At 37.0% G+C, this 27751-nt stretch overlaps 1 protein-coding gene across 2 annotated transcripts in view; it reads left to right on the top strand.

The window, feature by feature from the left end:
* The window catches only part of igsf21a (immunoglobin superfamily, member 21a), a 220966-nt gene that overhangs the window by 148787 nt on the left and 44428 nt on the right, over window positions 1–27751 (top strand). For both annotated transcript variants that reach the window (XM_051911709.1, XM_051911710.1), the window contains exon 4: window positions 6116–6234. In XM_051911709.1, coding sequence (XP_051767669.1) covers window positions 6116–6234 — 119 coding nt within the window. The remainder of the gene's footprint in view (window positions 1–6115; window positions 6235–27751) is intronic.

Below are 27751 nucleotides of genomic sequence, written 5' to 3'. Positions count from 1 at the left end.
TTAAACACATTTGGCTAGCAGCTTGATGAAACCAGCAACCTATTAACTGTCAAGACTGACTGGCTAACACTATTTTCCCACTAGTCAGTGCTCTTTTATTCCTTCATGTTAACTGAAGTCAAATCTGAATGATTTTTCATTTCAACTTTAATCAACAAGTAGTATCGACCATGACATCCTCCACCTTATCTTATTCCTAATGGAGAAAATTCACTCACCCATTGCTAGATGGAGTCAAACAGCTGCAGTTCACACGCATGAAAGTTGGGTTTGAGGGGACTGAACTAGCTGATACAGAAAATCAGCAGCCTAATAAAGAGGTTGACTGGCACAAAGTATTTTATGTATTTTAAAAATAAAATACAAAAACACTAAACTTAAATGTATATAAATACAAATAACATTAGATTTTTTTTTTTTTTTTTCAAAGGCTTTGAAATACAAAATAGTACAAAATAGTAGTACAAAATAGTGGGTGGATGGATGGGTGGGTGGATGGATGGATGGATGGATGGATGGACGGATGGATGGATGGATGGACGGATGGATGGATGGGTGGACAGATGGATGGATGGATGGGTGGACAGACAGACGGATGGATGGGTGGGCGGATGGATGGATGGATGGACAGATGGACGGACGGACGGACGGACGGATGGATGGACAGATGAATGCATGGGTGGACAGATGGACGGACGGATGGATGGATGGATGGATGGATGGATGGATGGATGGATGGACGGACGGGTGGATGGATGGATGGATGGATGGATGGATGGATGGATGGATGGACAGACAGATGGATGGACGGACGGACGGACGGGCGGATGTGAGTGATTGATAGCTAGAGTGACAATTTTTTGCAGCACAGACACTTGAATGACACACAAGTGTACACACTTCACAAATCCTTTTCCTGCAGCCTCCGACACAGCATTCTGTGGGAGATCCAGAGCACCCAAACAGGATATTTCACAGGTATTATCTCTCTTTTTCATTCCGGAGTGGCAAAACGCCACACTAGCAGGCCTTGCCACTCTAATTCAGTTCTCAGCCTTTCGCCTGTAAATAAATGCACAAGTAAGGATCTTTCTGAAAATGAAAGCAGAGAGATAGACATGTCTGTCTCTAGCTGGGCCATAGAAGTTGAATTGTTTTCACATTAAACTGAGAAAGCAGTGATGCCTGCCTGCATGCTGCTCAGAAGTATGTGCGTCTCTTGCAATAATGGAGAATAATAACATCATTTAGAACTGCTTATTTCTAATCATTTGCCAGTCCCTTATATGACAGTTTGGATTCCCTGGAAAACTCAACACATTATTTCAGGCCAAATTGAAATTCTATGTCTTTTCTAAACTTTCCCCTCACAATCCCCCTTAAGGAGGCTACGTTGTTGAAGGTGTTTGAAAAATTAATTCTGTTTCTTTTTAATATTTAATATAAGTCATAATGTTAGGTCTTTCTTCTTGTTCTTCACTAGCTTCTCCTTGTCACTAAGCTGCCAATGTATTAAGATGGAGAGTTTGAGCTGTCCATCAAATCTCAAACAGGTCCACAGGATCCTCCCCTTGCACTCCGACCTGGCCCTCTTCTCTCATTATAATGGACACCTCAATTCTCCACCTGTTCCTATGAGACCTAACTGCTCTTGGCAAAACATTCGACTTTATACTCCGAAACAAAAGCACTTACGCCCACCGGGCCCTCCAGGGCCCTTCAGGAGAAGCCCGTTCTTCAATAAAAGCCCCTGATTATCATGCACATCTATCAGATTTTTTTCATGACTCTTTACTGAAATGCGACAACAGTGTTAAAAGAGAGAGATGAAATATGCTGTGTGTCATTGAGGCATGTGATTTCTCTTTTTAGTCTTGAAGTGAGGACACTCTGTAATGGGATTTGGGTGTGTGACTGTGCAATGTAAAAATGTTAAAATTTAGCGTCTCTAGTATGTCTAGTCCACATTTATACTATTTTATGATTACAAAAAAAAAAAAAAAATAGTATAATCTACAGTAAAGACTCATGTACCAGTCAGGCCAATTATTTAGCTAAAATTTTGGCCATTTGGTTATCATCAGTCATGTCAGTGGGTACACAACATCTTGATTTTTAGCCTTATGTTTAGTATTGTAATTGTTAAAAATTATTTCTTTTATATTGAGTGGCATTTTAATTGTTAAAATTTTGTGGGTTTTTGTTTTGTTCATCTTGCTGACCCTTTGAAAGTTTGCAGAGGCCCCCCCAAGTGGCATTTTAATTACTGTTTTGTTTTGTTTGGTTTTGTTTTGTTCTTTTTTGTTTTGTTTTGCTTTGTTTTGTTCATCTTGCTGACTCTTTGAACGTTTGCAGAGGTCCCCCAGGTGGCATTTTAATTAATGTTTTTTTTTTGTTTTGTTTGTTTGTTTTTTTATCTTCCTGACCCTTTGAAAGTTTGAAGAATGGCATTATAATTCAGTTCATTTAATTTAATTTTTAAGATGTAATTTCAGCAACCATGCATGTGGCTCTTTAGACATGTACATCTGCCATTGAAAAGCCCATATTGGTTGACCACTACTATGACTGTACTCACAATGAATCTCATTCATGCAACAAACAATGGATTTTTTGAAAAAATAATTTTCATAAATCCTTTCTTGCATAAATGGCAACATTTATGCATTTATACATTGTAATTGTTTTGTTGTTGTTGTTGTTTTTAGTTTAAACTGATGTTCAAAGACCTATGAGTGAATATACAAGTGAAAGATCACCTCAGCTGACCTTTGTGTTTAATGACTCATGAAATCATGAGCTATTGCGAATATTCCAACACCATAAATTCAGCCTTGGACATATTCTAACATCATACGCCCACAACGCCAATAAGAACAGGCCTCAGCTGAGAAATTCACGGCACATTTCTGTAATTACAGAATGTTATATTCCTGGCAGCGAGCGCTGTGTCCCTTTCAGCTCACACACACACTTACACACACTGCAGAGTGGCAGGACCTGGCTAGGCAAATCCCTCCTTGCCTCGGTGTGATTTAGTGCTAATCGGCTTTTTATTACTCTCTGATTAACAATCCATCTACATTTTTAGAGCACAGTGAGAGAGAGAGAGAATACAGAAGGGGTGAAAGTGAGAAACACTGTGAAGGAGCTGGAGTTTCAGTCCCATTGAGGTTATTTTGAAGAACTGAATACCAGAACGAGCCAGACTATTGTGCAACATCACCGTCATTTCAGCAATCCAAAGAGGAAGTATGCAACAGAGGGGAGAAAATGAGCGAATAAGAGACAGAGAGTGTCGAAAAGGAGAGAGAAGGAGTGGTGGAGAGCTAAGAGGGCGAGAGAGACAGGAATTGAGAAATGTGCTGGCCGGGATTCAGAGACCCGGGCAGTAAAGCTCAACCAGAGAGAGGACACTTGCAGGGTGGAACGTGAGACCAATGCCAATGTACAAAGCCGGAGCCAAACCTCTCATCCAATCATCACGGTCTGTGCATGTCAAGCAGCCCTGGAAGTAAGGGGTGAAAAAACTAACAAAAACAACAATAAAAACTCTAAAAAAAAATTGCCAATAGATGTGGTTAAAATTCTAGACATCTGTGAGGAGAAAAGGCAGAGTGGTTTTATTTACAGCCACTGCATTGTTGCCCTCGCCATGATGGTGAACACACTACAATTAACTCTGCCTGTGTTTCTACTCATCAAGCCTAAGTGAGCTATCTGAGGTGCAGGGGGAAAGAAAGCCACGGTGGGGAGGGGTGGAGGCGTACATGAAAGGAATGCTTATTCGCTTGTGCTAAGAACTCACCCGCTGCCCTCATTCAATATAAATGAGCTTGGTTTCAGTCAATCTAGCTGTTTTCTGCTTGTTTTAAAGGGGCTGAGCAGCAGGACTTTGTCGACCGGCGCCGAGCACATGCAGACGATGTTGAGATTGTTAAAGGGATCGCTTGACTGAAGCGAAGAGAGAGGCTGAGATTTTTTTTATGAGAGTTTTAGAAAATTATGATATCCAGAATGTGGAACATGAGCTGAAAGAAGATTTGCAAACAAAGATAGACCCAGAAGTGTTTTGTAACCTAGAAACAGGGCAATATAAAAGCTGTCTTTTTATAGCTGTGAAAAGTCTATATCTCGTTCAAAAGTTTGGGGGCGGCACAGGGTTTTTTTTGTTTGTTTGTTTGTTTCAGCAAGTATACATTAAACTTATCAAAAAATGTATTTCCACAAATATTAAGCAGCAAAACTGTTTTCAACATTGATTATAATAATAAGACATGTTTCTTGAGCAGAAAATCAGCTTATTAGAATGATTTCTGAAAGATCATGTGACACTGAAGACTGGAGTAATTCAGCTTTGTCATCAAGGAATAAATTACGTTGGAAAATATATTAAAATAGAAATCAGCTATTTTAAATTGTAATAATATTTCACAATATCACTGTTTTAGTGTATTTTTGATCAAATAAATGCAGACTTGGTGAGCATAAGAAACTTCTTTCACAAACGTTAAAAATCTTACTGACCCCAAACTTTTGAATGGTAGTGTACATCTGTAAACAAGAAAATAAATAAAATTACATTACATCTTAAAACATCACAATACATACTGGGTATATACTGGGTATATATGTATTTTCTGAAAACAACTTCTGATGCCATTTTACTTTTTAACTTAATGTGCCTGTGGTTTAAATGATTTTCTGGATATTTTTCCTGGAAAACAAGACAAAAAAAGTCTTCAGAATTTTTTTTTTTTTTTTTTTTTTTGTAGTCTAGAGCTCAAAATTGGCCATAATTATAGTTTTTAAGATGAAACTTGGCCCACATTTTCTAATCTATTTTTAAGGTTTGCAGCAATAGCCATTTTTCCCCAGCCAGTACAGTTAGCCTCCTATTTATTTTATTTAGGGCCCTGAGAGAGAATGATGCAAAGAAAAATAGAGAAACAGAATGAAATAGGCAAAAGCTACAAAAATGGACCACAGGGTCGAGCATCTGTGTATCTCTATCAGCCATCGTCAGCAGTCTACCCCTCTCTGTGGGCTCCAGGGACAACAGAAATGGATGGATGGAGTGAGGCATTATAATGTGTTGAGCCAGCAGACAGACAACTGTTTTCTTAGGCAGTGGTCTCTCTTGTCCTTCGTCTGGCACATTAGTATGACAGCACACCCAGATTCTTCAGCTTCACTGCAGTCTCTCGTCTCCTACGGGAGGTCAGGAAGGACAATTGTCCTCAGTTTTGATTTGCTATACCTGGAGCTGAAAATCTCACTTTGATTTGCATTATAGTCCGTGTTCAGAATAAAGAAAGAAGCCTTTGACTCTGTATTATAATAAAACACTTCTTTTGTATACTTTATCATTTCCTTTGGAGTCGTGTAGAGATGTGATATTGCTTTTCTAAAGAATTGGATTTCCCAAAAAAATGATTTTCACCTTGCAGATAAAAAAAAAAACTCTGTAGTTTTAGTACATTGAGGGTAGATCCAAAACCATATCTAAAGCCCATAATATCACAGAGTCTTGAGGGCAGAAACTAAATAACTGTCCTCAAGACTCTATAACTAGCAACATGATGAAAGTGACATGAAGGCCAAGTATGGTAACCCATACTCAGAAATTGTCCTCTACATTTAACCCATCTAGTTAGTGAACACACACACTGCAAACTGTGGACACACACCCGGAACAGTGGGCAGCCATTTTTTGCAGTGGCACCTGGGGAGCGATTGGGGGTTAGGTGTCTTGCTCAAGGGCACCTCAGTCAATTTCTGCCAGCTTTGAGAATCGAACCCACAACCTTCGGGTAACCAGTCTGACTCTCTAACCATTAGACCATGATAGTGCTGTTGATAGGATGTTTTACAAGAAAATGCTACTTTTGTCATTGTACTTCAAAATGTCACTTTTTCATTTTGTTACTTGCTGATTCTTTATAATTATTTGTGGAATTTACTAGCAATTTCTGAGTGAAAATTGTGTCTACACCTTTTTTCAGAGTTGATTTATCATGGGAGCTTGACACACACACACGCACAAAATATAATCATATTTAGTCTTTGAGTCACTGAAAATGTCTTACAGTACACTTTGATCTTTTTTCCACAGGCTCCCAGAGGTCCGGATCTCAGACAACGGACCTTATGAATGCCATGTAGGAATCTATGACCGAGCAACACGGGAGAAGGTCGTCCTGGCATCAGGGAACGTTTTGCTAACGGTCATGTGTGAGTATAAATGCACAGCCGAAATGTACTGTTCTGTATTTTCTCTCCATTAGGTGTGTGCTGATTTGAAGCCATCTTCAATTGAAATGAACAAGAATGGAACCGTACATTTAAGATTAAGTGGACCATAATTTGCTCAGATCAACTTTTGGCATTATTGTAGTTGGCAGAAGTGTTGCACCCAGAAGCTGACCTACAATCTTTTGTTTTGTCTTTTAACTCGTCGCCTGTGGCTTTGAAGTGCTTTGTCCTGTGTTTGTTATTTGGAAGTCTGCCGTATTTTCTCTGTTCGAGTTTGAGAATTTGGGCCAGAATGGGCTGATCATTACGGCTGACTGTCTCCATGTGATAAGGACATTTGAATGGGAGGTAGAGTAGTGTGTGTGTGTGTGTAATTCATAGCACTTCACTTTGAACTTCCCCACTCACTGCTTATATTCATGCTGTGCTCCAAAGCATCATTTGGGAAACTCTGAGGCGATGAAAATGCAAAGATTACAAAGAGAGCTGATTTGCTTTTAATCGTTGTACGCATGTTCCTATCTCTTATTTATTTTTTCTGTAACACTTTATAAGAGCTTCCCTAATGTTCATAAATAAGGTAAACAAACTTTATTAGAACATTGTTTATTGCTTTTCAGATCATAAATGTACAGTGAAATAGTTCAAAATGTAAAATGCTTGTATCCGTGTTATTTTAGTATCATTGATATACTATTATATTTTATAAAATATTTTGAATTATTTTTATATTTTCTGCTTGTTAATTTCTTATTTTTGCGTCATTTTGAGTGTTTTCTCTTTTATATATATTTTTTTTTAAATGTCTATTTAGTTTTTAGTATTTTTTTATTTATTCGTTTATTTAGTTTTTGTTATTTTAGTACTTCAAGTTAAAGGATTAGTTCACTTTAAAATGAAAATTACCCCAAGGTTTACTCACTCTCAAGCCATCCTAGGTGTATATGACTTTCTTCTTTCTGATGAACACAATCAGAGTTATATTAATAAATATCCTGACGCATCCAAGCTTTATAATGGCAGTGAACGGGGGCAACAAGTTTGAAGCTCAAGAAAGTGCATCCATCCGTCATAAACGTGTACTCCACACGGCTCCGGGGGGTTAATAAAGGCCTTCTGATGCGAAGCGATGTGTTCGTGTAAGAAAAATATCCATATTTAACAAGTAATAAAGTAAAATATCTAGCTTCTGCCAGACCACCTTCCGTATAGTAAGTCATATACACCTAGCAGGGCTTGAGGGTGAGTAAATCTTTGGGTAATTTTCATTTTAAAGTGTACTAATCCTTTAATGTTTATTTTTAGTTAACTATAATTTAGTTTTAGTTAGCTATAATAACCATGTCTTGTATACTGATATTTCAAGATAGTCTTCTAACTTTTGTATTGATGACTAGCTCATTAGCAGTTCTCTCTTTCTCCAAATCAGCCGCGACAGAGGGATTGTTTATGATTGACGTTCGAAGGTGTTCCCTTCATCTCTTGCTTTAACAGCACCTCCGCGTCCGTCTAAAACGAGGACCCCAGACATTTATGTACACTCCACAGACACCCTATAGCCATTAGCCAGGCACTAGCCTTATGACAGCCAGCCTATCTGAGTATGTCAAGGTTCGTCCACCGGTATGAGATGCAGCTTGGCGTTAATAAGGAACCTCATCATTTTTCGGCCCATTGTTAAAATGAACAAATAAGAAAGTGTGTGGTCCTCAGGCTGATAGTTCTATCCTGGAAAGCTGCTGAGCTCTCTGATAAGACAGACTGGAAGTCGGTGAAAAGCCCCAGAAGGGCTGAAGTGAATAAACATGCCTCTGAATAAGGAACGCCATTTCCAGCCCCTTCAGCTGGAGAACACAACCCAATATGAATGAATTACACTGCCAGTCAGAAGCCTTGTCGATGGTAGCGTTGACGTTAATGGCCTGCTCTTTATCAATATGAGATGTTTTGAAGAATCTAGCTTGTAATTGCTTAGGATTCGAAGGAAAGTGTGTGCGTCTTGTCTAGCTGACATTCGTAAATCCCTACACCTCTACAGGGGAAGAAGGATAGCCTCTAGCATTGTGGCTAATTGCCATCTAAGCTGAAACAGAATTATTCATAACCTATTAGTGTGGCAAGTTCACCGGGTAGAGGAAAGAAAAAAAAACACGATGAGAGAGAGAATAAAATTGAGTGAAAAAAGTTCATTAATAGGAAGCCTTGCACAGACGGTATATTAATTTGCTAAAGAATGTCATAAATAAGAATGTCCATTTTAATGAATTTTAGCCTAGAAATTCAATCATTTGCTTCTTAAGCCTAGATTTCAAATTATTGGGGGTGATTCGCCTTCATGCTAATTCAAAAGTCTAGGGTGCCTCTACCATGAACTTCAACTTTAGAAATGGTTTATGCGAGTATTTAAGTGGAATTAAAGGCCGAATTTGAATGTGATATATGAGACTGTAAGCATGTGAAAGTGAACACTGTGCTGATGATGAAATTTACGTCACATGCGCTACTGGCTACCATGCCAGAAATGCTGGTTAGAATCCCGCTCGGAGTGGTGCGAGTTGAACCAGAGGGGTTAAACTGGTGCCGTGACCCGGATGGAAGTGAGGTTTTGAGGGGTAAGTGTAACGGAGGCCAGCTAGTAAGAGCTGTGTGGGTAAACCTCACTCCCCTGATCTCCAGAGGCGTTCAGAGACTGATGCTTGAGGCTTTAGCGTCCTTGTTAGCACGGCTGCCTTCCATGCCAGAAACGCCTGCTTGGAGTGGTGCGAGTAGAACTGGAGGGGTTATGTACACATACCGTAGTGTATGAATGAAAAACAAAGCCTTAAAGGGCACATTATGCCCCTTTTTACAAGATGTAAAATACGTTTCAGGTGTCCTCAGAATATGTCTGTGAAGTTTCGGTTTAAAATGCCCCACAGATCATTTACTATACCATGTAGTAAATGGCCATTTTTGAGTGGAAGTGTTTGGTGTTTTTTGCATGCATGTATCTTTAAATGCAAATGAGCTGCTGCTCCCCATCCCGCTTTCCAGAAAAGGGCAGAGCCTGTACAGCTCATGCCTCGGTCCGGATACTCTGTGAAAATCTGTTTATTTTTGATTATCATCTCTATCATGGACACGCTCATGTGGCGTTGCAGTTCTTCATCATTATGAAAGTTTTTTAGAAAGCAGCGTAATATACAGTACCTACTGCTGTATATGCTGTTAATATGAACCAAACGACAAAAGAAAAACAGAAAATCACTCATTGCTCCTGATTGAATAACTTTAGTAGCTTTAATGAGAATTTCTTACTTGAATTCTGCTGTTAAATGCTGTGGCAAGGAGATAAACATGGCAGACTGTGTACAGCTCACTCAGGGGAGGAGCTAAGCTGATAGGGCAGATTCCGTTGTTAGTCATGGGCGGGGCTTGTGCAATTTGATGTTACATTGCTTAGAAACTGCAAACGGCTTATTCTGAGACGCTGCTTATGATTTATGGGGTTTAAAAAAAAAAAAGGAATGGGTGGATTTTTACCATTATAGGGTGGATGTGTACACACACTGCCAACACACATTTATGTTTAAACACCATGTAAAAGTGAATTTTGCATAAAAGGTCCCCTTTTAGAATCAATAATAACATTGTTTATTTGCTCATACTTTTATTTAACAGCCTGAATTATGCAAATCAAGTAATGACATAACCCAGTTATGACATTCTTTCCCATCATTTGATCATTTGATGAATTAGTCCATGACCAATAGAAAATGTAACATACACAAATATGTTTGTTTTTTTCAGTAGCGTTACATGAATTTCTGCCAGTCAAATACATTGAAAATGGCAAAAAATAGCCTCATGTACATAGAAAAAGAGGCATTTTTGCATTGAAAAGAATAACAATGATTTAATTTAAATTCTCTCAGCACTATTTTGGTCAATTTTATACCTGATTAAAGTGTTTTCCAGGTGGTTAGTGGATAAGACATTGATTTTATATTTTTTAGTGATCCGCCCCTGTGTAAAAGTAGGAACTCATTGGCAAAGGTCACAGGAAAGTGACACAACCAGGGCTTGACATTAACTTTTTTGCTCACCAGCCACTGTGGCTAGTGGTTTTCCAAAGTTACTAGCCACTCAGCATTTTCACTGGCCACAATTTTGCTGTTGGGAAATTACATTTTATATGATTAAAGTTGACTTTGGCATGCTTAAATTACTTGATTTTGAGTCATTTTACTTGATTAGCTAGATTTAAAACCCTTTCAAACTTTCAAATGCAAACTGACCACCCAAATCAAGACTAGGCCTACATGGTATATCAGCTGGTACGGGTGGGCAAGGGGTGGGTAATATGACCATAATATGATACATTTTATAATTGTATGTTATTTTTGTTATAAAAAAAAAAACAAAGAAGCAAATTAGCAAATTACAAATACAATAGTAAATTAAATAGCAAACTCTTTTTTCAGATACAGTAGGTTTATTTAATATTTATTTAACATCTTTTGTTGTTTGATTAACATTAATGACAGACAGGTATTTAATTGGGCTGCTGAATGCATACGTAATATACTGACATATCCAGTTTTTACCCACCTGTTTACGTACACTTCAGCCATAACCGACTGTATTCACGTGAGATACTCCACACGATGGACATTTTGACATCTGTGTGTGCGTGTATTTGACTATTCAGGCACAAGAACTGATTGCATTGTGTGTCATTCAGCGCCTATCCCGCCTTCACTAACTGCAAGTTAATTGATAACGAATTGTGATCGGATTGTAATTTTTTGATACGACGAGCTTGGCTACCTTTGATTAGGCTGTAAGCTGAAATTATATTCAACCTGCCAAAGTGGCTAGTGGGAGTGGCTGTCTTATCCGCCACAGCTGAAATCTACCCGGGTTGGCGGGTGTTAATGTCAAGCCCTGGACACAACACATGTATGCAGCTGTACATAGCAGCTTATTTTGATGCTATCTTTTTATATAACCGTTTTCATGACCTTTCTGTGATGTACAAGGAGAATTAGCATATTCCCTTTTAGTCAGTGTTGAAAATGTGCGCTGTTCTCTCACTGCTGATTCTCACTGCTGTTTGTCCTGTCATTCGCGGCTGTGGGCCATCGATTGCCTTATCATCAACAAACAGAGATGTTCTCATTTCATTATAATGATGATGTTTGTTCTCGCTCATTTCATAATAAGTCTGGTCCACATATCTCCTACTGCATTTGCCGACACATCTCAGGCTGACAGGCCACCAGTGTCAGCATTTACTCAGGTGTACTTCTTGCCACTTATTTATTTGAAATTGGTTCATACAATTCCTTTCTTGAGGCTAAACGTTATGCTAAACTGCAGCACTTAAAGCAGCATTTAATACCAGAGGAGATGACCTAAGACAAACCTGTGAAGTAAGTCAGCTGAGCAAGTAATTAGTTCAATTAAATGCTATATTCAGGAAAAGCAGTCCCTCTGGCTGTAAAGGCTTAAAGTTGAAAAAGCTAATCTGAATTAAGCCAAATTAATTTCTTTTGTCCACTACCACCTTTTAACTGACATGCAGTTAATTTAATGAACCAAGAGTAATTGAGGAGAAGGCAATGTAGACAACTAAAAGGGTTACTAAAATGCGCTTTGTGTTATATATTACAAAATTCATAGGTTACTGGCTACATACAGTCCACAGTATACATATATATCAATTTACAGTAAGGTTACATTTGTTGTGCTAATGTTAATTAGCTACATTCGTTAATATGAACTAACAATGACAAATACTATAGCATAATTAATTATTTTGGTTACACTTTATTTTAATGTGTCCCTATTACTGTGTAATTATACATATAAGTACTGAGTAATATCAATTAAGTACATGTACTTTAAGGTTAGGGTAGGATTAGGGTTTGTTTTAGGGTTAGTTGCATGTAATTATGCCTAATTTATGGTTATTACTATAGTAAATACATGTAACGTGTAACAAGGACACATTAAAATAAAGTGTTACCATTATTAATTCTAGTTACTATTATAATCTTAATTACTAAAGCATTTATTGATCTTACTTGAATCTTAATTTCAACATTTAATAATATATTATTCAAATCAAAAGTTGTGTCTCTTCACGTTATAGACCCCAGCTAACATGAGCACTGAACAGTTATATTGTAATAATATTATTATGAAAATTTTGTCATAATTTACTCACTCTCATGTTGTTCCAAACCTGTATGACATTCTTGTGCAGAGCAAAAAAAGATATTTTGAAAATATTCATATAATGAATGTCAAGCACCATTTCTTTGCACATTCTGTCTGTATTTTACCTAAATGAGTGGAAGTAAATAATGACAGATTTTTAGTTTTTATTGAACTATACTAACAATATGAGCTATACATTTTTGCTTTTAAACCCTTTGACCGTTTCTGGCTGCATGGCTTTGATGTATGTACTGTAGAGTTAGCATTAGCAATTGGTGGCTGTTTTGTAATCTATCACTCTGGTCTGCAAAATGGAGATTGTGGAGTGCAAATTGTGTTCACGCTAATTTTCTGGGTGTATTTGCACAGTGACCTAATTTGCATAATTCCTTTAGTGAAGCGGGCATTAAAACATCACGGACAGAGCATAAAAACAAACAACACTATCAGTTTGTGCTCATTCTTAGTGAATTCCCTCCTAGGGCACAAATGTAATCAGTTCTCAAGGATCATCCCTTGCTAATTCAAACCTTTTGGTTACCAATAAAGATCTTCAACCAGTAGGACTAGGCTACACTACCCCTCCTGTTAGCAAACAGGTCTTTAGAAAGGAAAATGCATATACACACTGATTTAGCTTTTCAGTTCAGTTTAGTAAAGACTGTGAAATATTTACAGTACCAAACCTGCTCGCTCGAAACATCTCTATATGTCAACTATGTGTTCACATCACGTAAGCATGCGAATACTTTGTTTTAACCTTTGCAAAGTGCAAGGAGTTAATTGAGAGGACATCCTTCACAAGACAGGAGAGCCCTATATTTATATACACATCCAAAAAAGAGAAAACGAGAGTGCTGGAGGCAAAGAGAACGATGAGCCATGGGGTGCTTGGGGAGCAGTTACTCCTTCATCCCATAAATGGGTATTCACTTCAATTACTGTGCCTAACTTTAATCAAGCAGTGTGTATATATAGCCGTGCAGCTTTTATAAATGGAGGAATTAATGACACCTTGCTGCAGCACAAACATGAAGGAGTTTGGAGACTGCATTTGGTGCGGGAACAGATGTGATGCAGGTGGGGAGGGTTGATGGATAGCCGTAGAACATTTATGAGAGTTTGTGTGTGTGTGCACAGTGATCCTCATATGTTTGGGCCCAGACCAAGAGACCCAGGCCTTGTCCTGAGACCGTGGAAGCATGTCGGTGCCAAAAGGTTAGGATATTGCTTTTGAGGACATTGCATTCATCATATCCGTCTCCAAGCAGCATAATGTGCGCAAGGTTACTGTGGAGCATGAGTCTTTATCTGGCCTCTAAGCAAAACTCATTGTTCTAAATCCATGTGCTTCAATGTTCCCTGTATTCTTGAAAGGCTGTCGGGTCAGTGCCAGGGCGTACAGCGTCAGGGAATCCTACCTGTTGTTTTGTACTTCTCTTTTATTATAAAATCAATGGTTTGAAAAGCACCTAAAAAGCATGGTAACATTCATAAAAGTGTAATTTTAGACATGATGTCTGACCTCCTGCCATTAGTTCTTTGATGGTGAAAGGATCATTTTGGCAGTTGTTTTGCAATACAGCTTAGCAGGAGTCTCATTGAAAAGAAAGAGAGATGCTTTTAAAAAAAGCGGATGAATTATTAAATCTGTCTGAGAGAGAACACACACACAAAAAAAAAAAAGAGTGATAATCTTAGTGGAGAATAAACAACCATCAACTTCTGGAAGGATTTCCGAACTAACTTAAATGAAACTAAAGTTTTTGTGGTCTGCCTTAGAGTCCTTTCAAGTTTGAGGCCTTCAAAGAACCATATTTGGTGTCTTGTCAGATCGAAGCCTCTGAAATAGTGAAGAGGTGAGTTTTAATAATTTGTGCTACACTATGCCCTGTCACCTCTCTGAGTCCACATAGATCATTTGGCTTTTGTGTTGCTGAGAGAGAAAGCATGAGGAGAACTGAGCGGTATAAACATCAGTTGCGACCCCGAGGTCACATCATGAGGGTCCTCGCACCTCAGAATAGACAGTTAATATATCTTCACTCGCATACAGTACAAGTAGTCGATGTTTTTGTTGAGAACGGATAAAGATGTGGCAGACGTCAGCAATAACTTTATTATCCCTGGATTCTTGTCAAGTAGATTAGTTTCTGCAGAGTAGTTGTTTGTCAGAAACATAAAGATTATATGGAATAAAATAAGAAAGCATTCTAGAATATAAAGTGACTGAATATGTAATCCTATCTTAAATGATAAGCTAGAGTTTTGATTTTTACTTTGTGTTTTGTTTGACATTGGATATGTAATTTAAATATGCTAATTTACTATTTTTATATTTAGATTGCCTATACCATCATATAGGCCCTGTTTAAACCTGGTATTAAGAAACTTTTTCGTCAATCCGATCACAAGTGGGCAACGCTAAATACAGGTGTAAATGGGGTCTAAAACATTTTTAGCTTGTCCACTTTCGACCACTTCCAGAGGTAGTCAAAAACTAATTTGACCAGATTGCTTCCATAGTGTAGAGGCTCATGCGTTCGAACAGTCACAAAAGATAGCCTACTCTCTGCCTTCTGACCTAATTTGTACACATTATGGGAAGCACCCTTTTTCAGCTGAAGTCCTAAGTTTGGTTCAAAGACAAAAAGCCCATCAATGTTCTCTCACCATTCATGATTTCTACTACTCACTCACCGTGGTCTTGCGGCTGTCAGAGCAGAAACAAAAGCTGCTGCTCTTCATATATTTTTCCTTTCACGTTCATATGTAAGTTGTGTGAGCTTATTTTGTCCATTAGATCGAAAGATCTGAAAAAGCACATACATTTACCTGCCCATAGGCCCTCCCTCGAAGAAATAAGGACAGAAGTGGTGGAAAGTGGACAAAAGAGATGGCTTTAAACACCAGGTGTAAATGGAAATGTGTCTCCCTCTTCATGCTAGGTGTAAACAGGGCCTTAATTGTAAAATCCTTTAATTGTTCAATTAATTTTGAGAAATTAGCATAGAATTTTATTCTTGGTCATTTATTAGTTGTAAAGTGTAAGAACTGTATTACACTTTTACACTATTATTATTACATATGTATTACACTGTTTCTAATTATCTATTCCATATAAATGTTCCATATTAATCCAATATTTTTTTAACTACCCAGGCATGACAACGACAAGCTAAATTTGACAACTAAATTTTGTAGCACCACTTACAGTGCTGTTTCATTGGTCCAAAATCAAGCTTCACATAATTGTAAATGGCACACAAATTGTATTCTGATTGGCTGTCATTGTGTCACATTGCACAGTTTTGCATTCAGTGTAAACAGACAAATATAAACATATCACATCTTGACAGGAAGCTATGTAAACCTGCTTTACATTTGGAGGCCAGAGGTGTTAATTGACCTTTGACCATCTGAGGCCATCAAGGGCAGAATGAACCTTGGGAACGTTTAGTAGCCATTATCCACCTGGCAGTATGGGTATATGAAGTGATGTCAAACCCTCTTTCTGTTTTAATTAGAAAATGATTCATTAACCCCCGATTACAGCACTATAGAGAATTGCATGCTGGATTTCTATGTAAAGGATAATGTAAGCCAAGAGTCAATTGATGTAAAAAAAAAAAAAAAAAAACCCAAAGAGGCTCAAGGTTTATAATTACCCTGAAGAGGATTTTTATTAACCTGAAATGACATGCTCCCTCTACTTTAACTCTTTTATTCCAGGTTTGCATGCCAAATAAATATATTTTTCAGTGTTTTCATGCATTATAGTAACTAATTAGTAATTGAAAACAGCTAAAATGTGCACATAGGTTATTAATTATTGAGCAGTATAAGGGTGCATCTGTACATTTTATGTCATTACCGCATTTTGTCCAGTGGACCATGGACATTATGCGGATAGCAGCACTTACAAGCATTCAAAGTGAAGTATTGGCCTCTATATGGGCTCTATTCTGTGAGTTTTGTTTAAACTTGAATGCCCATCTAACATACAAGCACACATTTAGAGTGTTCAGATTCTTATGACAAAGTATGGAAATCATCCCCTCGACAAACTCAACAGCTTAATGAGAAAACACTATGCTACACAAGCATTCATAAATGGGCCAGCAGGCCCCCGAAGTGCTCGCAGATGTCAGAACAACGCAGCACTTTTCTGGCGGTGGCCCCCGTGTCATTTTATGCCATGCATTCAGTGTTCACTTGATTTCTCACTTTAAGTATAGAGGAGCCAAAGGAATGACACACTACGTTTGCTCTCTCATGCTGCGCTATTGCGTAGATTACATTAGAAGTGAGTGTGTAATAATCTGCTATTATTTTCCCTGCATGAACCGAGAGCTGTTTATTAGAGCTTGGACGAATGCACTCCTGCAGAGGATTTGTTGTTGCTCAGTAAATGATGCCCTGCATGGTAAAAGCATGTGACCGATAATGTGCACTTGGATTTGATCAGATAGGACTTTTGAACGGGGTCATTTCATTATTCTGTAACCCTGTGAGTCGTCTGGATAATATACGTTTTAGAAAATTACAGTCGCTGCCATGCACAGCAGGAAGGGTACTTGAGTTTGTTGTGAAATATAAAAAGTGACACACATATTGTAGCTTTCATTGAAATTTGAACTTTAGGCCATCACCGTATGCATGTAAGCTAAAACTAGCCTTTTATTTTTATAGTCAAAAAAACTTTGTTGTCCCTCAAAAGCATAATTAGCCAATTCAGTAATGGAAATTCGGTTTACTCAGAGCTCCAGGCTGTGACTGAAATTTATTTATTTATTTATTTATATATTTAGAAACTTTCTGTTGTTTTGCTATTGATGAATAAATGAATAAATTCTTTAAAACAAATTGTCAGATCCTGATATCTAAGTAATAATGATGGTAACTCGAATGAAACCAAAATTTAATAAGTGACCTAAAAATAGCATCGGTTATTATTTTGCATATTTGATCTCCTAATATTCCTAGTCTGAAGCCTTGATAAAGGAAGTGGTTAGTGATAGTTTAGGCTCAAAATGTTAAAGCTAGGTAAGCATTGTCTATCTTCTTTACCTGACTGCTAGCTTTGCCCAAAACCAAACCTTAATATACTGTATAATGCTCATCTTGCACTAGCTCTGCGATGCACCACGCATTGCGTAATCACGTTGGAAAGGTCACGCGTAATGTAGCTGGAAGTACCAAGGTAGGGTGAAAAACTCTCATCTCTCAACAAACATCTCATTTTCTCCTCCAACTTCAAAATCATCCAACATAGTTGTTTTAACTTTTTTGTAAATGCCATTTGACTTAGTTTTTGCACATTTTTTTTTTTTTGTAAACACTTGCGTGACCTTTCCAACGTGATTACGTAATGCGTGGTGCATCACAGAGCAGTGCAAGACCAGCATTTGTGGTTAAAATGTTTTTTTTTTTTTTTAGAAAATTGTTTCGCTAGACAAGACTCTTATTCCTCGTCTGGGATTGTGTAGAGCCCTTTGAAGCTGCACTGAAACTGCAATTTGGACCTTTAACCTGTTGGTAGCCGTTGAAGTCCACTATGTGGAGAAAAATCCTGGAATGTTTTCCTCGAAAACTAATTTCTTTTCGACTGAAGAAAGAAAGACATAAACATCTTGGATGACATGGGGGTGAGTAAATGATCAGGGAATTTTAATTCTGAAGTGAACTAATCCTTTGAATTCAATGACAGCAAGTTAAAATAATAAACATCCCTTTAAACATGACTTTTCTCTGTAGATCTTTAAAAGAACTTGTCTCTTTGAAAGTTGTAAAGCGAGTCAGAATCTCATAAGCTGTTTTAAAAATTATGTTGTGTTACAATCCCACATTTAAATTTGCAAATTAAATTTTTATTATTCCAATTATGCCCCGAGTGTACATGAAGAAGAGAAAGCTCAGCAAGGTGACATTAGGAGGTGAACAGGAGTTCAAGTGTTCAGAGCAAACATTGTTTGGAGCCTGTGACCTTCAGCAAATTGAGAAATATTCATGAAACCTGCTTAATAATCTCTGAAGTTCCATCTTCAAACACTAAGAAAACTTTAAAAGACTTGACAAATAACCTTGGATATGAGCACATGTGTGGGCACCTGAATATTTTTCATTTTCTTGTGGTCGTTTGATTAAAATATTATTATAATATAACATTTAGTCATATTTTCGTTTCACCCTTTTACAGAGTCAATCACATATACTGTAATTCACCTATTTGTTTTGTTTTTTCAGTTATCCATCGATTAGCAAGCTACAGCTGTTCCTACTAGCTAGCATAGCGCTAATGTTGTTAGCACACTGTTAATATCTTGCCGTGTTTTTTTTTTTTTCGTCGTCAGATTTTTTGACAACATTATGTTTTGAAGTTTGTATATTTTGGATAATTATATTCCTTACATTATATAAGTAATATATTAAGTATATTATCATTATTTTTAATCCTTTTAGTTTAAGTTTTAGCCAACAGTAACAACACTGTCCAGAAATGAAAATTCTGTCATCATTCACTCATCACCCTCAAACCTGTATGACTTACTTTCTTCTGTGGAAAACAAACAAAGATATTTTGAAGGCCCATACAATGTATGTTGATTCGGACCCTTTGATTTTTTGGACCACAACAGTTGAAACATGTTGAAACGTGTTTCATACGGGAAGGTCATACATTCAAATCACCGTGGTCATCATCCATGTTGTCATTTACAAAATCAAGAAAGTCTTTAGTTAAACATTTTTGTCAGTAACTTTGTTGACAAGATCAGCATTGCTATTTTTACTTTGTTTTTGGAGGAACTCACTTCTGTTCCATATAAACCCTCTTGTAAACTCATGTTGTGGTTAGCTGCTTTCACCTCGCAGCAGCTCCCTTTGTACACCCCCATCTCCCAGCAGGCCATCATCACAGGCTGGGCTTCTCTCCCCATGTTGGCCTCTCCTGATGGAGGAAGAACATCACCTCCCAAGAGAGTTGCTGATTGAAACAGATGATGAGCTGGAAAAATCCTATCCCCCCTCTCCAACTGTGGTGACGCAAGTTATTGAAAATACACCTTGTTGAAATCTCTCTGTTACTTTTCAACCTCCAAGACATATGCAGGCATATATAATGCATAACATATAGAGAGAACTTCAGTCCTTGATTTCAGCTATGTGCGTTGGGAATGTATTATATGCATGAGCGCCTTAGCTTAGTTTTCTTGTTTCCCTCGAGTCTTCTCGCATGCATGCACTTGATGCATGATGCGAAACACAAAACATCAGACCCTGCCTAATCTTTGCCAAGTCTCGTCCCCAAAAGTTCCCACCGCATCACATCACAGCTCGACAAAGTCCGGATTTTGTCTCTCAAAGGGAGCGTGTCGCTTTGGCGAATGTCACATGTCATATGCCAACCTTCCGCGGCCGCCGCTTGAAATTAATATGTGAGGCAGACGTATTTTTGGAGTCAGTCCCAATGCATCTTTCACAGGGGCAGCTGTTGCCTGGCGGTGACACACACAAACACTCGCAAACACATGGCGATATGGGTTCAAGGACTCATAGATGCCGCCCATAGGCATGTAGCTAATGGATTTGTTTTCACTCTGCCAGCTTTCCCGAAGTTTGAATACAAATTAGAGAAGAGGAGCTGGAATTCACACTGGATTTGGCATATCTCCTCCCACAACTCCGTCAGGTTTGCTCCTGAACAACTCTCCCCCACCTGGCTGGTGTTTTTTAATTGACTAAATGGAAAAGCCATGTACCGTCTGGATGCTGAGGCAGTGGCTGGCAGTGTGTGGAGGCACATTTGTAATGAGCCTACTTTAGAACGTATTATATATCCACTTGTTTGTTCGTTTTTTTGAGCTTCGCCTGTTGAAGTGTACCTTCATGTCACTCCATCTCAGACTCTCAATTTTATTGAACAGTCATAAAGTTCAGGCTTTCTGTAAAATAAATTAGAACATGCCACATGTACATAGGATGTGAATTGTACATGGTCTGGCATTAATAATCAAATTCAGCACAATGCATTTGACATTCAGCAGTGCAACATGCTTTGGTGCATTAAATATCTAGCATACGAAAGCAGTCAGCTCATCTATTCTGACATTTAAAGGGGCAGCTAAAAATATTACAATTTTAATATTTAAAACAGTGTGTGTGTGTGTGTGTGTGTGTGTGAGTGTATATATATATATATATATATCTCAGGGGCGTTCCTCCTAGGAGGCAAGGGAGGCAGTGCCTCCTCAAAAAATTAGGATGAGAAAATAATCCATATTACAAAAATAAAACAATGCAAATATTACAAAATGTGACAATAAAATGTGTACAAGTCACTCGTTTTTCCTAAAGCAACACTGTCCAACAGTGACACCCGCAGGTAAATTTACAGCAGGAGTTATGCCTCCCTTGAGCTCATAGAGAATTAACAGAGCCCCTAATGCGTACAGTGGGTTTTGTGGGAGTAATAGAGAATGAATGGGGGAAAGTCACGTGAGAGGAGGCAATGCCTCCATCGCGCTATGATTGAATATGATTGGTTTGTGCAATAACTCCCGCCTCTTGTTTACGTGCGCGTTCTGCACATCAGTCTGTATGAACAAAGTGATGCCGTCAATAGGAAAACTAATTAAAAAGCAAGTAAACAGCTCACCCACTTAGATATCACCGCTTTCTGTCGTGTAAAAATCAAATATGAAAAACCTGAAAACATGATGACTGCGGGGGGTTTTAGTGAGCAATCAGCTTGACGAAATTAAAGATACATCTTCATGTCTGTGACAGTTTTTACCGAGCATGACGATCCAAAATAAGTTGACTATTAAAAAGAACAGCTGAAAATCAATACACAAATAAAATATATTGTTTAACCCTCTATGGTATGGTGTTGCCTCCAGGCAACATAGTCTATTTTAGTTTGTTTTTAATAAAATGAACTTTTAAAAATTAATGAAAATGTTTATTGATATTGTTATAGTGTACAATTTTAAGCAGGAAAAAACACCACAAATAATTTTTTCCTCATTGATATCATATTGCGTACCATAGAGTGTTAAATTGTTACTGCCTTTAGTTATTATTTTGGAATATGTAAAAATGCTTAAAACACTAACTTGATGAGATTGACTTGGTTTTAATAAATAGAACATTAATTACATGTAAAAATGTAAAAATACAAAATAGAATTGTATTTGGTTTCTTCTTTTTCTTTTTTGATGTAATGTAATGTTCATTTAACGAGGAAAATGTGACAACGTTAAAAGTAATGGACATGAATTTACATTTCATTATAAAATAAATAAATAAACTGAGGTCATTGTTTGCCTCCTCATTTCAGAACACCACTGCATGCCACTGATATATATATACCATGATAGGGAGTTAAATTTTTTTATTTATTTTTTTAACAGAGTTGCATCCATCGTGACCATTTTTCCAAGACAAAGATTTATTTCGATTTTTAAAAGGTCCTCTTTTGAGGAAAGTATTCCCTTTCTTTTACTAAATATTTACCTTGTACTCCCACTGTATTATTTATAAAACTTTAATAAAGCACATTGCTCATAAACAATAGAAATAATATTTCAGTAAAAATTATACACCCACAGAGCTAAGGTAAAAACCAAATCAGAACACAATGGAATCAAGGACTCATAACCGTAGCTAATGTGTTTTTCAAAAATTTTGTCATATTTGATCCACATAGAGTGTGATGGAAAAACAGTGTTCTGTCAAATATTTGCAACTAACTGTTTTGTTTTCTATTAAATGATTCTGTCTTTACTCACCTATGATTCATTCCAAACCTGTATGACATTCTTTCTTCTTTGGAACACAAAAGTAGATATTTTGCAAGTTGTATTTTTTCATACATTGAAAGATGTTGTTTTGGACACCATTGACTTTCTTTTTATGGACAAAGCAGTTCTTCCTTTGTATTCAGCAGAAGAAAGAAAGTCATACAGGTTTGGAACGACACTACAGTGAGTAAATATGACAGACTTTAGATTTTTGGGTATCACTTTAAGAGAAAAGTTTTTTTGGATAGGGGACAATTCACTATAAATGACACCTTGTACTCCAAAACGAAGACTCGATCGTTTCATTCCGTTGAATGTGACTTTGCCCGAAAGCTCTAAGTCACTTCATCTAACCTATTGTGACTTAGCGATTGTAAAATGGAAACGAGGTCTCCACCTGAGTTACAATTATAGCAGGACTATTTCTGTTGGAACATGGGAGGTTATCTCTGGACAGTTTCTGTGGTCTGCTCAACCGAAAAGACAAAGCACAACGTCTGTTTAGCTCTGTCTGTGATTAATGCTCTGGAATCTGTGTCCTTATGGCGGAATTTGGATATGCATCTATACAGCCTGGTGTTATTTTAAGTCTCTGAAGAGGCTGATGGTGTTGTAAAAAGGTAGATGGTGATACATTATGCCCCCAGTTTTTTCTCTCTCTGGCAGGACTCAGGAAGTGCTTCATGAATTATTGTTGCCAAACCTGTTATCTATTCATGACAGGTAATTACTCAACAGAAATATGGCTACCTTAACACCATCTGTACTTTGTCAGAATCGCTCACTTCATATGTATGGTACATTAATCGGTAGACCGTTTATAGTGTGGTCAAAGAGGATAGACAATGAGAGCACACTTCAATTCACACGATTAGTTTTACGCAATCAATTTTTTTTTCATTAGCATGACCTTCTAACCATGTGCTTGACTCCCATGTGATATTTTGCACGGCTGAGCCTGAGGGCAAACTTGGATAGCGGCCTCAGCTTCGTTTGGCTGTAAACAAATAAACAAACGGCATAATGTGCACATCATCACCCTTTTAAATCAGCTAAATGATACTTGGCACCTGCCAGAGTATGTCCTTTTAGTGGCAGGAGAAGATGCGAACGAGTCGTGTCAGGAATAGCTTTGTGCAATTAGGGTGTCAGCATGCTTTATGATGTTTGGCGACAGAGACGTTTCGGTCTCTGTCAAAGCTTGTGTATAGAGTTGTAAACGCATATACGATATCCATGTACGCGGATTGCATTATCTAGGACAACAATGGACGTATCTCGGTCAGCTTATAACCTGCTGAATACGACACTGTTCTGCTGTCAGGAGTCTAGGTATGGAGCGATCTCATTTAGACCCTGCAGGATGAAATGCTAATGGCAGTAAACAGCTTGAGTGACAGCATTAAATAACCCTGAAGTGAGGCCCTCTAGCTAGTAGAGCTGTCGGCAAAAGCCTTCGGCTGTAAAAAACAAAGTTGTCTATGTCTGGATAATTTACTGGAAAAGATGCATAACAACCTGTTCTTAAAATGTGCTAAAATTGTTGCAGCTAAAACAATATTAGAGGATATGATCGTTGATGAATATATTACACGCACTATATGAATTAAAAAAGACCAAATATGAAAATTGTGTCATCATTTACTCACCCTCATGTTGTTTCAAAACTGTACGACCGACTTTCTTCTGTGGAACATAAAAGAAGATATTTTAAAGAATGTTTCAATGGACTACTTGCACTGAGCCTTGTGACGCACATCCGGTTTGATATATTACGGCTCAGTTGTTTCCGGTTATATCTATTTTCAATGCGCTGTCACATAGCTAACTAAACGCCTCTTAAAATGAGAGTCCTCGCGATGATTTTAAATTCCAGACATATTCAGAGACAGGAGAAGTAGTCCATTGTTGTTGTTTCATTAGCACACAAAAAACAGACTTCATATCTTTTTTGTGTGTTCCACAGAAGAAAGAAATTCATACAGGTTAGGAATGACATGAGGGTCAGAAAATTTTTTTTTTTTTTTTTTTTTTGATGACTTGATGACTATAAGCCATTTATAATTTGATATTCCAAAAGGTGGTACTATCTCTGAACAGCTGGTTCAGCCAATGGCTTGAGTTTGGGGTGGGACTATTTTCATTTCTACAATTCTCCAATTCTTGCTTCAATAAGTAGTCATTTAGCACAGTGGATATGCAGAATAGTGCACAGTGAGATTATGAACAGTCCTGGCTTGAAGTTTATTTTTGTCCGTTAGCATTCCATAAAGCATTCCTGTTGCTCAAACATTTTTTTTTTTTTTTTTTTTTGCAGGAAATTAATATTTTCAAGGGTGCATTAAATTGAGCAAAAGTGACAGTAAAGGCGTACAGTATAATGTTACACAGGACTTATGTTTTAAATAAATGCTGTTCTTTTGAACTTATATTATGGATAAAAATATATTATGATTTCCTCAAAAATATTAAGCAGCAAAACTGTTTTCAATATTGATAATAGGAAATGTTTCTTGAGCTCCAAATCAGCATATTAGAATGATCTCAGAAGGATCTTGTGACACTGAAGACTGGAGTAATGATGCTGAAAATACAGGTTTGCCATCACATGAATAAATTACATTTTAAAATATATTAAAATACAAAAGATTTATTTTTGAATCACAATAATACTGTTTTTAGTGTATTTTTGATCAAATTAATGCAGCCTTGGTTGGTGAGCATAATAGACTTCCTTCAAAAACATTAAAAAATCTTACTTACCCCAAACTTTTGAACAAAATACAGTACATATATACTATATAGTAGATACATATACTGATTTTTTTTTTATATAAAGTTCTAAAGCATAAACACAGCCATCCAGACTAAATGTATTTGAAATGTTATGTATGTAAAATCATGTAAATCATTTTATAATATGTACAAATATATACAAAAAAACTTAAAAAGCAGGACTATTAAAGGGATAGTTCACCCAAAAATGAAAATTATCCCATGATTTACTCACCCTCAAGCCATCCTAGGTGTATATGACTATCTTCTTTCAGACAAACACAATCGGACATATATTTAAAAATATTCTTAGTCCTCCAAGGTTTATAATGGTTGTAAATGGGGGGCTACAATTTGAAGCCAAAATTAATGCATCTATTCATAAAAAAAAGTAATCCATACGACTCCAGGGGGTTAATAAAGACCTTCTGAAGCGAAGCGATGCATTTTTGTAAGAAAAAATATCCAAATTTAAAACTTTATAAACTCAAATAACTAGCTTCTGTCGGACGACCATACGCAGAATGCTTTAAGTTGATTCAAAGTGTGGGAAGACTGATTTGATCGTCATTCGTAGTGTTTCAGTGGTTTGCATGGGAACTGTGACTTTTATAGGGACTTTTAAGAAAGTAGACAATTGATTTGGCTGATTGTATGTAGATCTTGTTATAGGGTTGATCTAGTTTTAAACCTGGACCCTATTTATAAAAGCAGGTCTGTTTTGAACTCTAACAACCTCTTGAGCTTGTGTGTTTGTTTGAGGTTCCCTTGTTGTCTCCTAATATATGGAAATGAGTATGAATTATTCTTTTAATGTTCAATGCAAATGAGACATCACTGGAAGCACGTTGACCTGCTGATGAATAGCTTCTTGCCATTTAATGAGTTACAAATAACTACACTTAGTAAATGTCAGCGTTTCCACGTCTGCCCACTGAGTAGCAGTCTGTACTGTCTAATTATGGCTCTTGCGAGCATGTGTTGGCTGGACACTAAAGAAACCTGGGCTACAGATATTTACACAGACTCAGGAGCCTAAAGTGGTCTTGAGATGTTTTATAATATCTGGAGAGGGATACTTGTGCATGTCACGTTGGTCTGTGAATAGTGTATTTGCTTCCATTGTACATTTTGAGTGACTAAATATGATGTTTTTTCAATCTCCTCCAGTCTTCATGGCCACAGGACAGGTCTTAAAGGGACAGTTCACCCAATAATAAAATTCAGGCATTATTTACCCTCATATTGACAAAAGAATTTTTTTTTAATTATGAAAGTAAATGAGGGAAAATGTTATAAAAGCACCATACAAGCATCATTAACCCTATAAAGCGTGCTGTATCATATTTGATACACACATTTCTAAGACCTCTTAATTATCAACATGATGACCTGAAAACCTGTTGAACACAATCAACTACATGCCTTCTGTCATCTGATTGATAATTTAGATTTTTATTAAGTAAAAGGCTTTTTAGTATAATCCTAAAAAACGTCCACCTTCAGGTCGTCGTTCACATCTTTTTGCTGTCAGACTTTTTGTACTGATTTAAATGAAGTAAATGTAAGAATAACTTTTATATTGTTAGTGATAATTTAAGATAAAAACTAACTGGACTGAAGCAACTTAAGTTTAATCAATAATCAATACATATTGATACGTATGTATCAATATGATACATCAGGCTTTTGAGGAATGTTTATTCTCAGTCTTCATCGCATTGCATTGTTTGACCCCCACAATAAAAACTACAGCACTTTTATCAGAAAGCAATGCATTTAAATATCATCTTACTAAGACAACTGATATTTATATGCATTTTATGTAAGTAGTCTGCTAGACCACTTACATAAAATGAAAGATCTCATTGTTTTACATTTCAAGCTATCAGAATTTCTTACTTTTTGGTCAAATAAATATTAGCAACAGCAACAATTTGCTTAGTTTGGGCCTCTGCATGTTTTTTTTTTTTTTCTTTTTTTTTTTTTTTTCTCTAGGCCTATATGAGCTCTATATTCTCCTATATAATACTACAGTATATGAGCCATAAAGCAATAAAGTGGACCAAAAGACTTATGTGCTGTATAATCCAAGTCTTCTGAATCCATACAATAATTTTACATGAGGAATAGATTGAAATGTAAGTCCAAAATCAGCTGTTTTTTTTTGTTTTGTTTTTTTTAACTGAAACTGAATTCATTTTATGATTTTTTTTTATTTTATTTATTTATTTTGCATATTACAGTATGCTGTGATAGCAGAAGGTATTTTAATTGGCTCATCTTTCCTTTTGAAATGTATAGATGGCTGTCATTGCTGACTAACGATAGACAGCATTAGAAAAAATGACTCATGTCCAGAGGCAACCTCTCAGATTCAATTTAGCCTATTTGGCAATCCGCTACATTCAGAATATCCCATGTGGAAAATAGCTTCTTTTTTTTTTTTTCTTTCTTTTTTTTTTTTTACCCTCCATTCTATGGAGCAGTCAAATAGATGATGTTTACAGACTCCTGAGCTTTGGACTAAGTCATTTTAATTCAATCCCTGTGACTGTGTCCAAATAGCATGGGACACAATGGGAAATGAAACATGTGAAGCTCTGTGCTGACATATACGTAGTGTGGAGATTCAAGTGGATGTAAACAATTGTTTTTTATATTGCTTCAGTGTTGTTTTTAACAAGCTTTGTAAACAACAATATACCCTCACG

Source organism: Ctenopharyngodon idella, chromosome 11 (assembly GCF_019924925.1).
Source record: "Ctenopharyngodon idella isolate HZGC_01 chromosome 11, HZGC01, whole genome shotgun sequence".
Classification (NCBI taxonomy): domain Eukaryota; kingdom Metazoa; phylum Chordata; class Actinopteri; order Cypriniformes; family Xenocyprididae; genus Ctenopharyngodon; species Ctenopharyngodon idella.
This window is presented reverse-complemented; position numbering and strand designations above follow the sequence as displayed.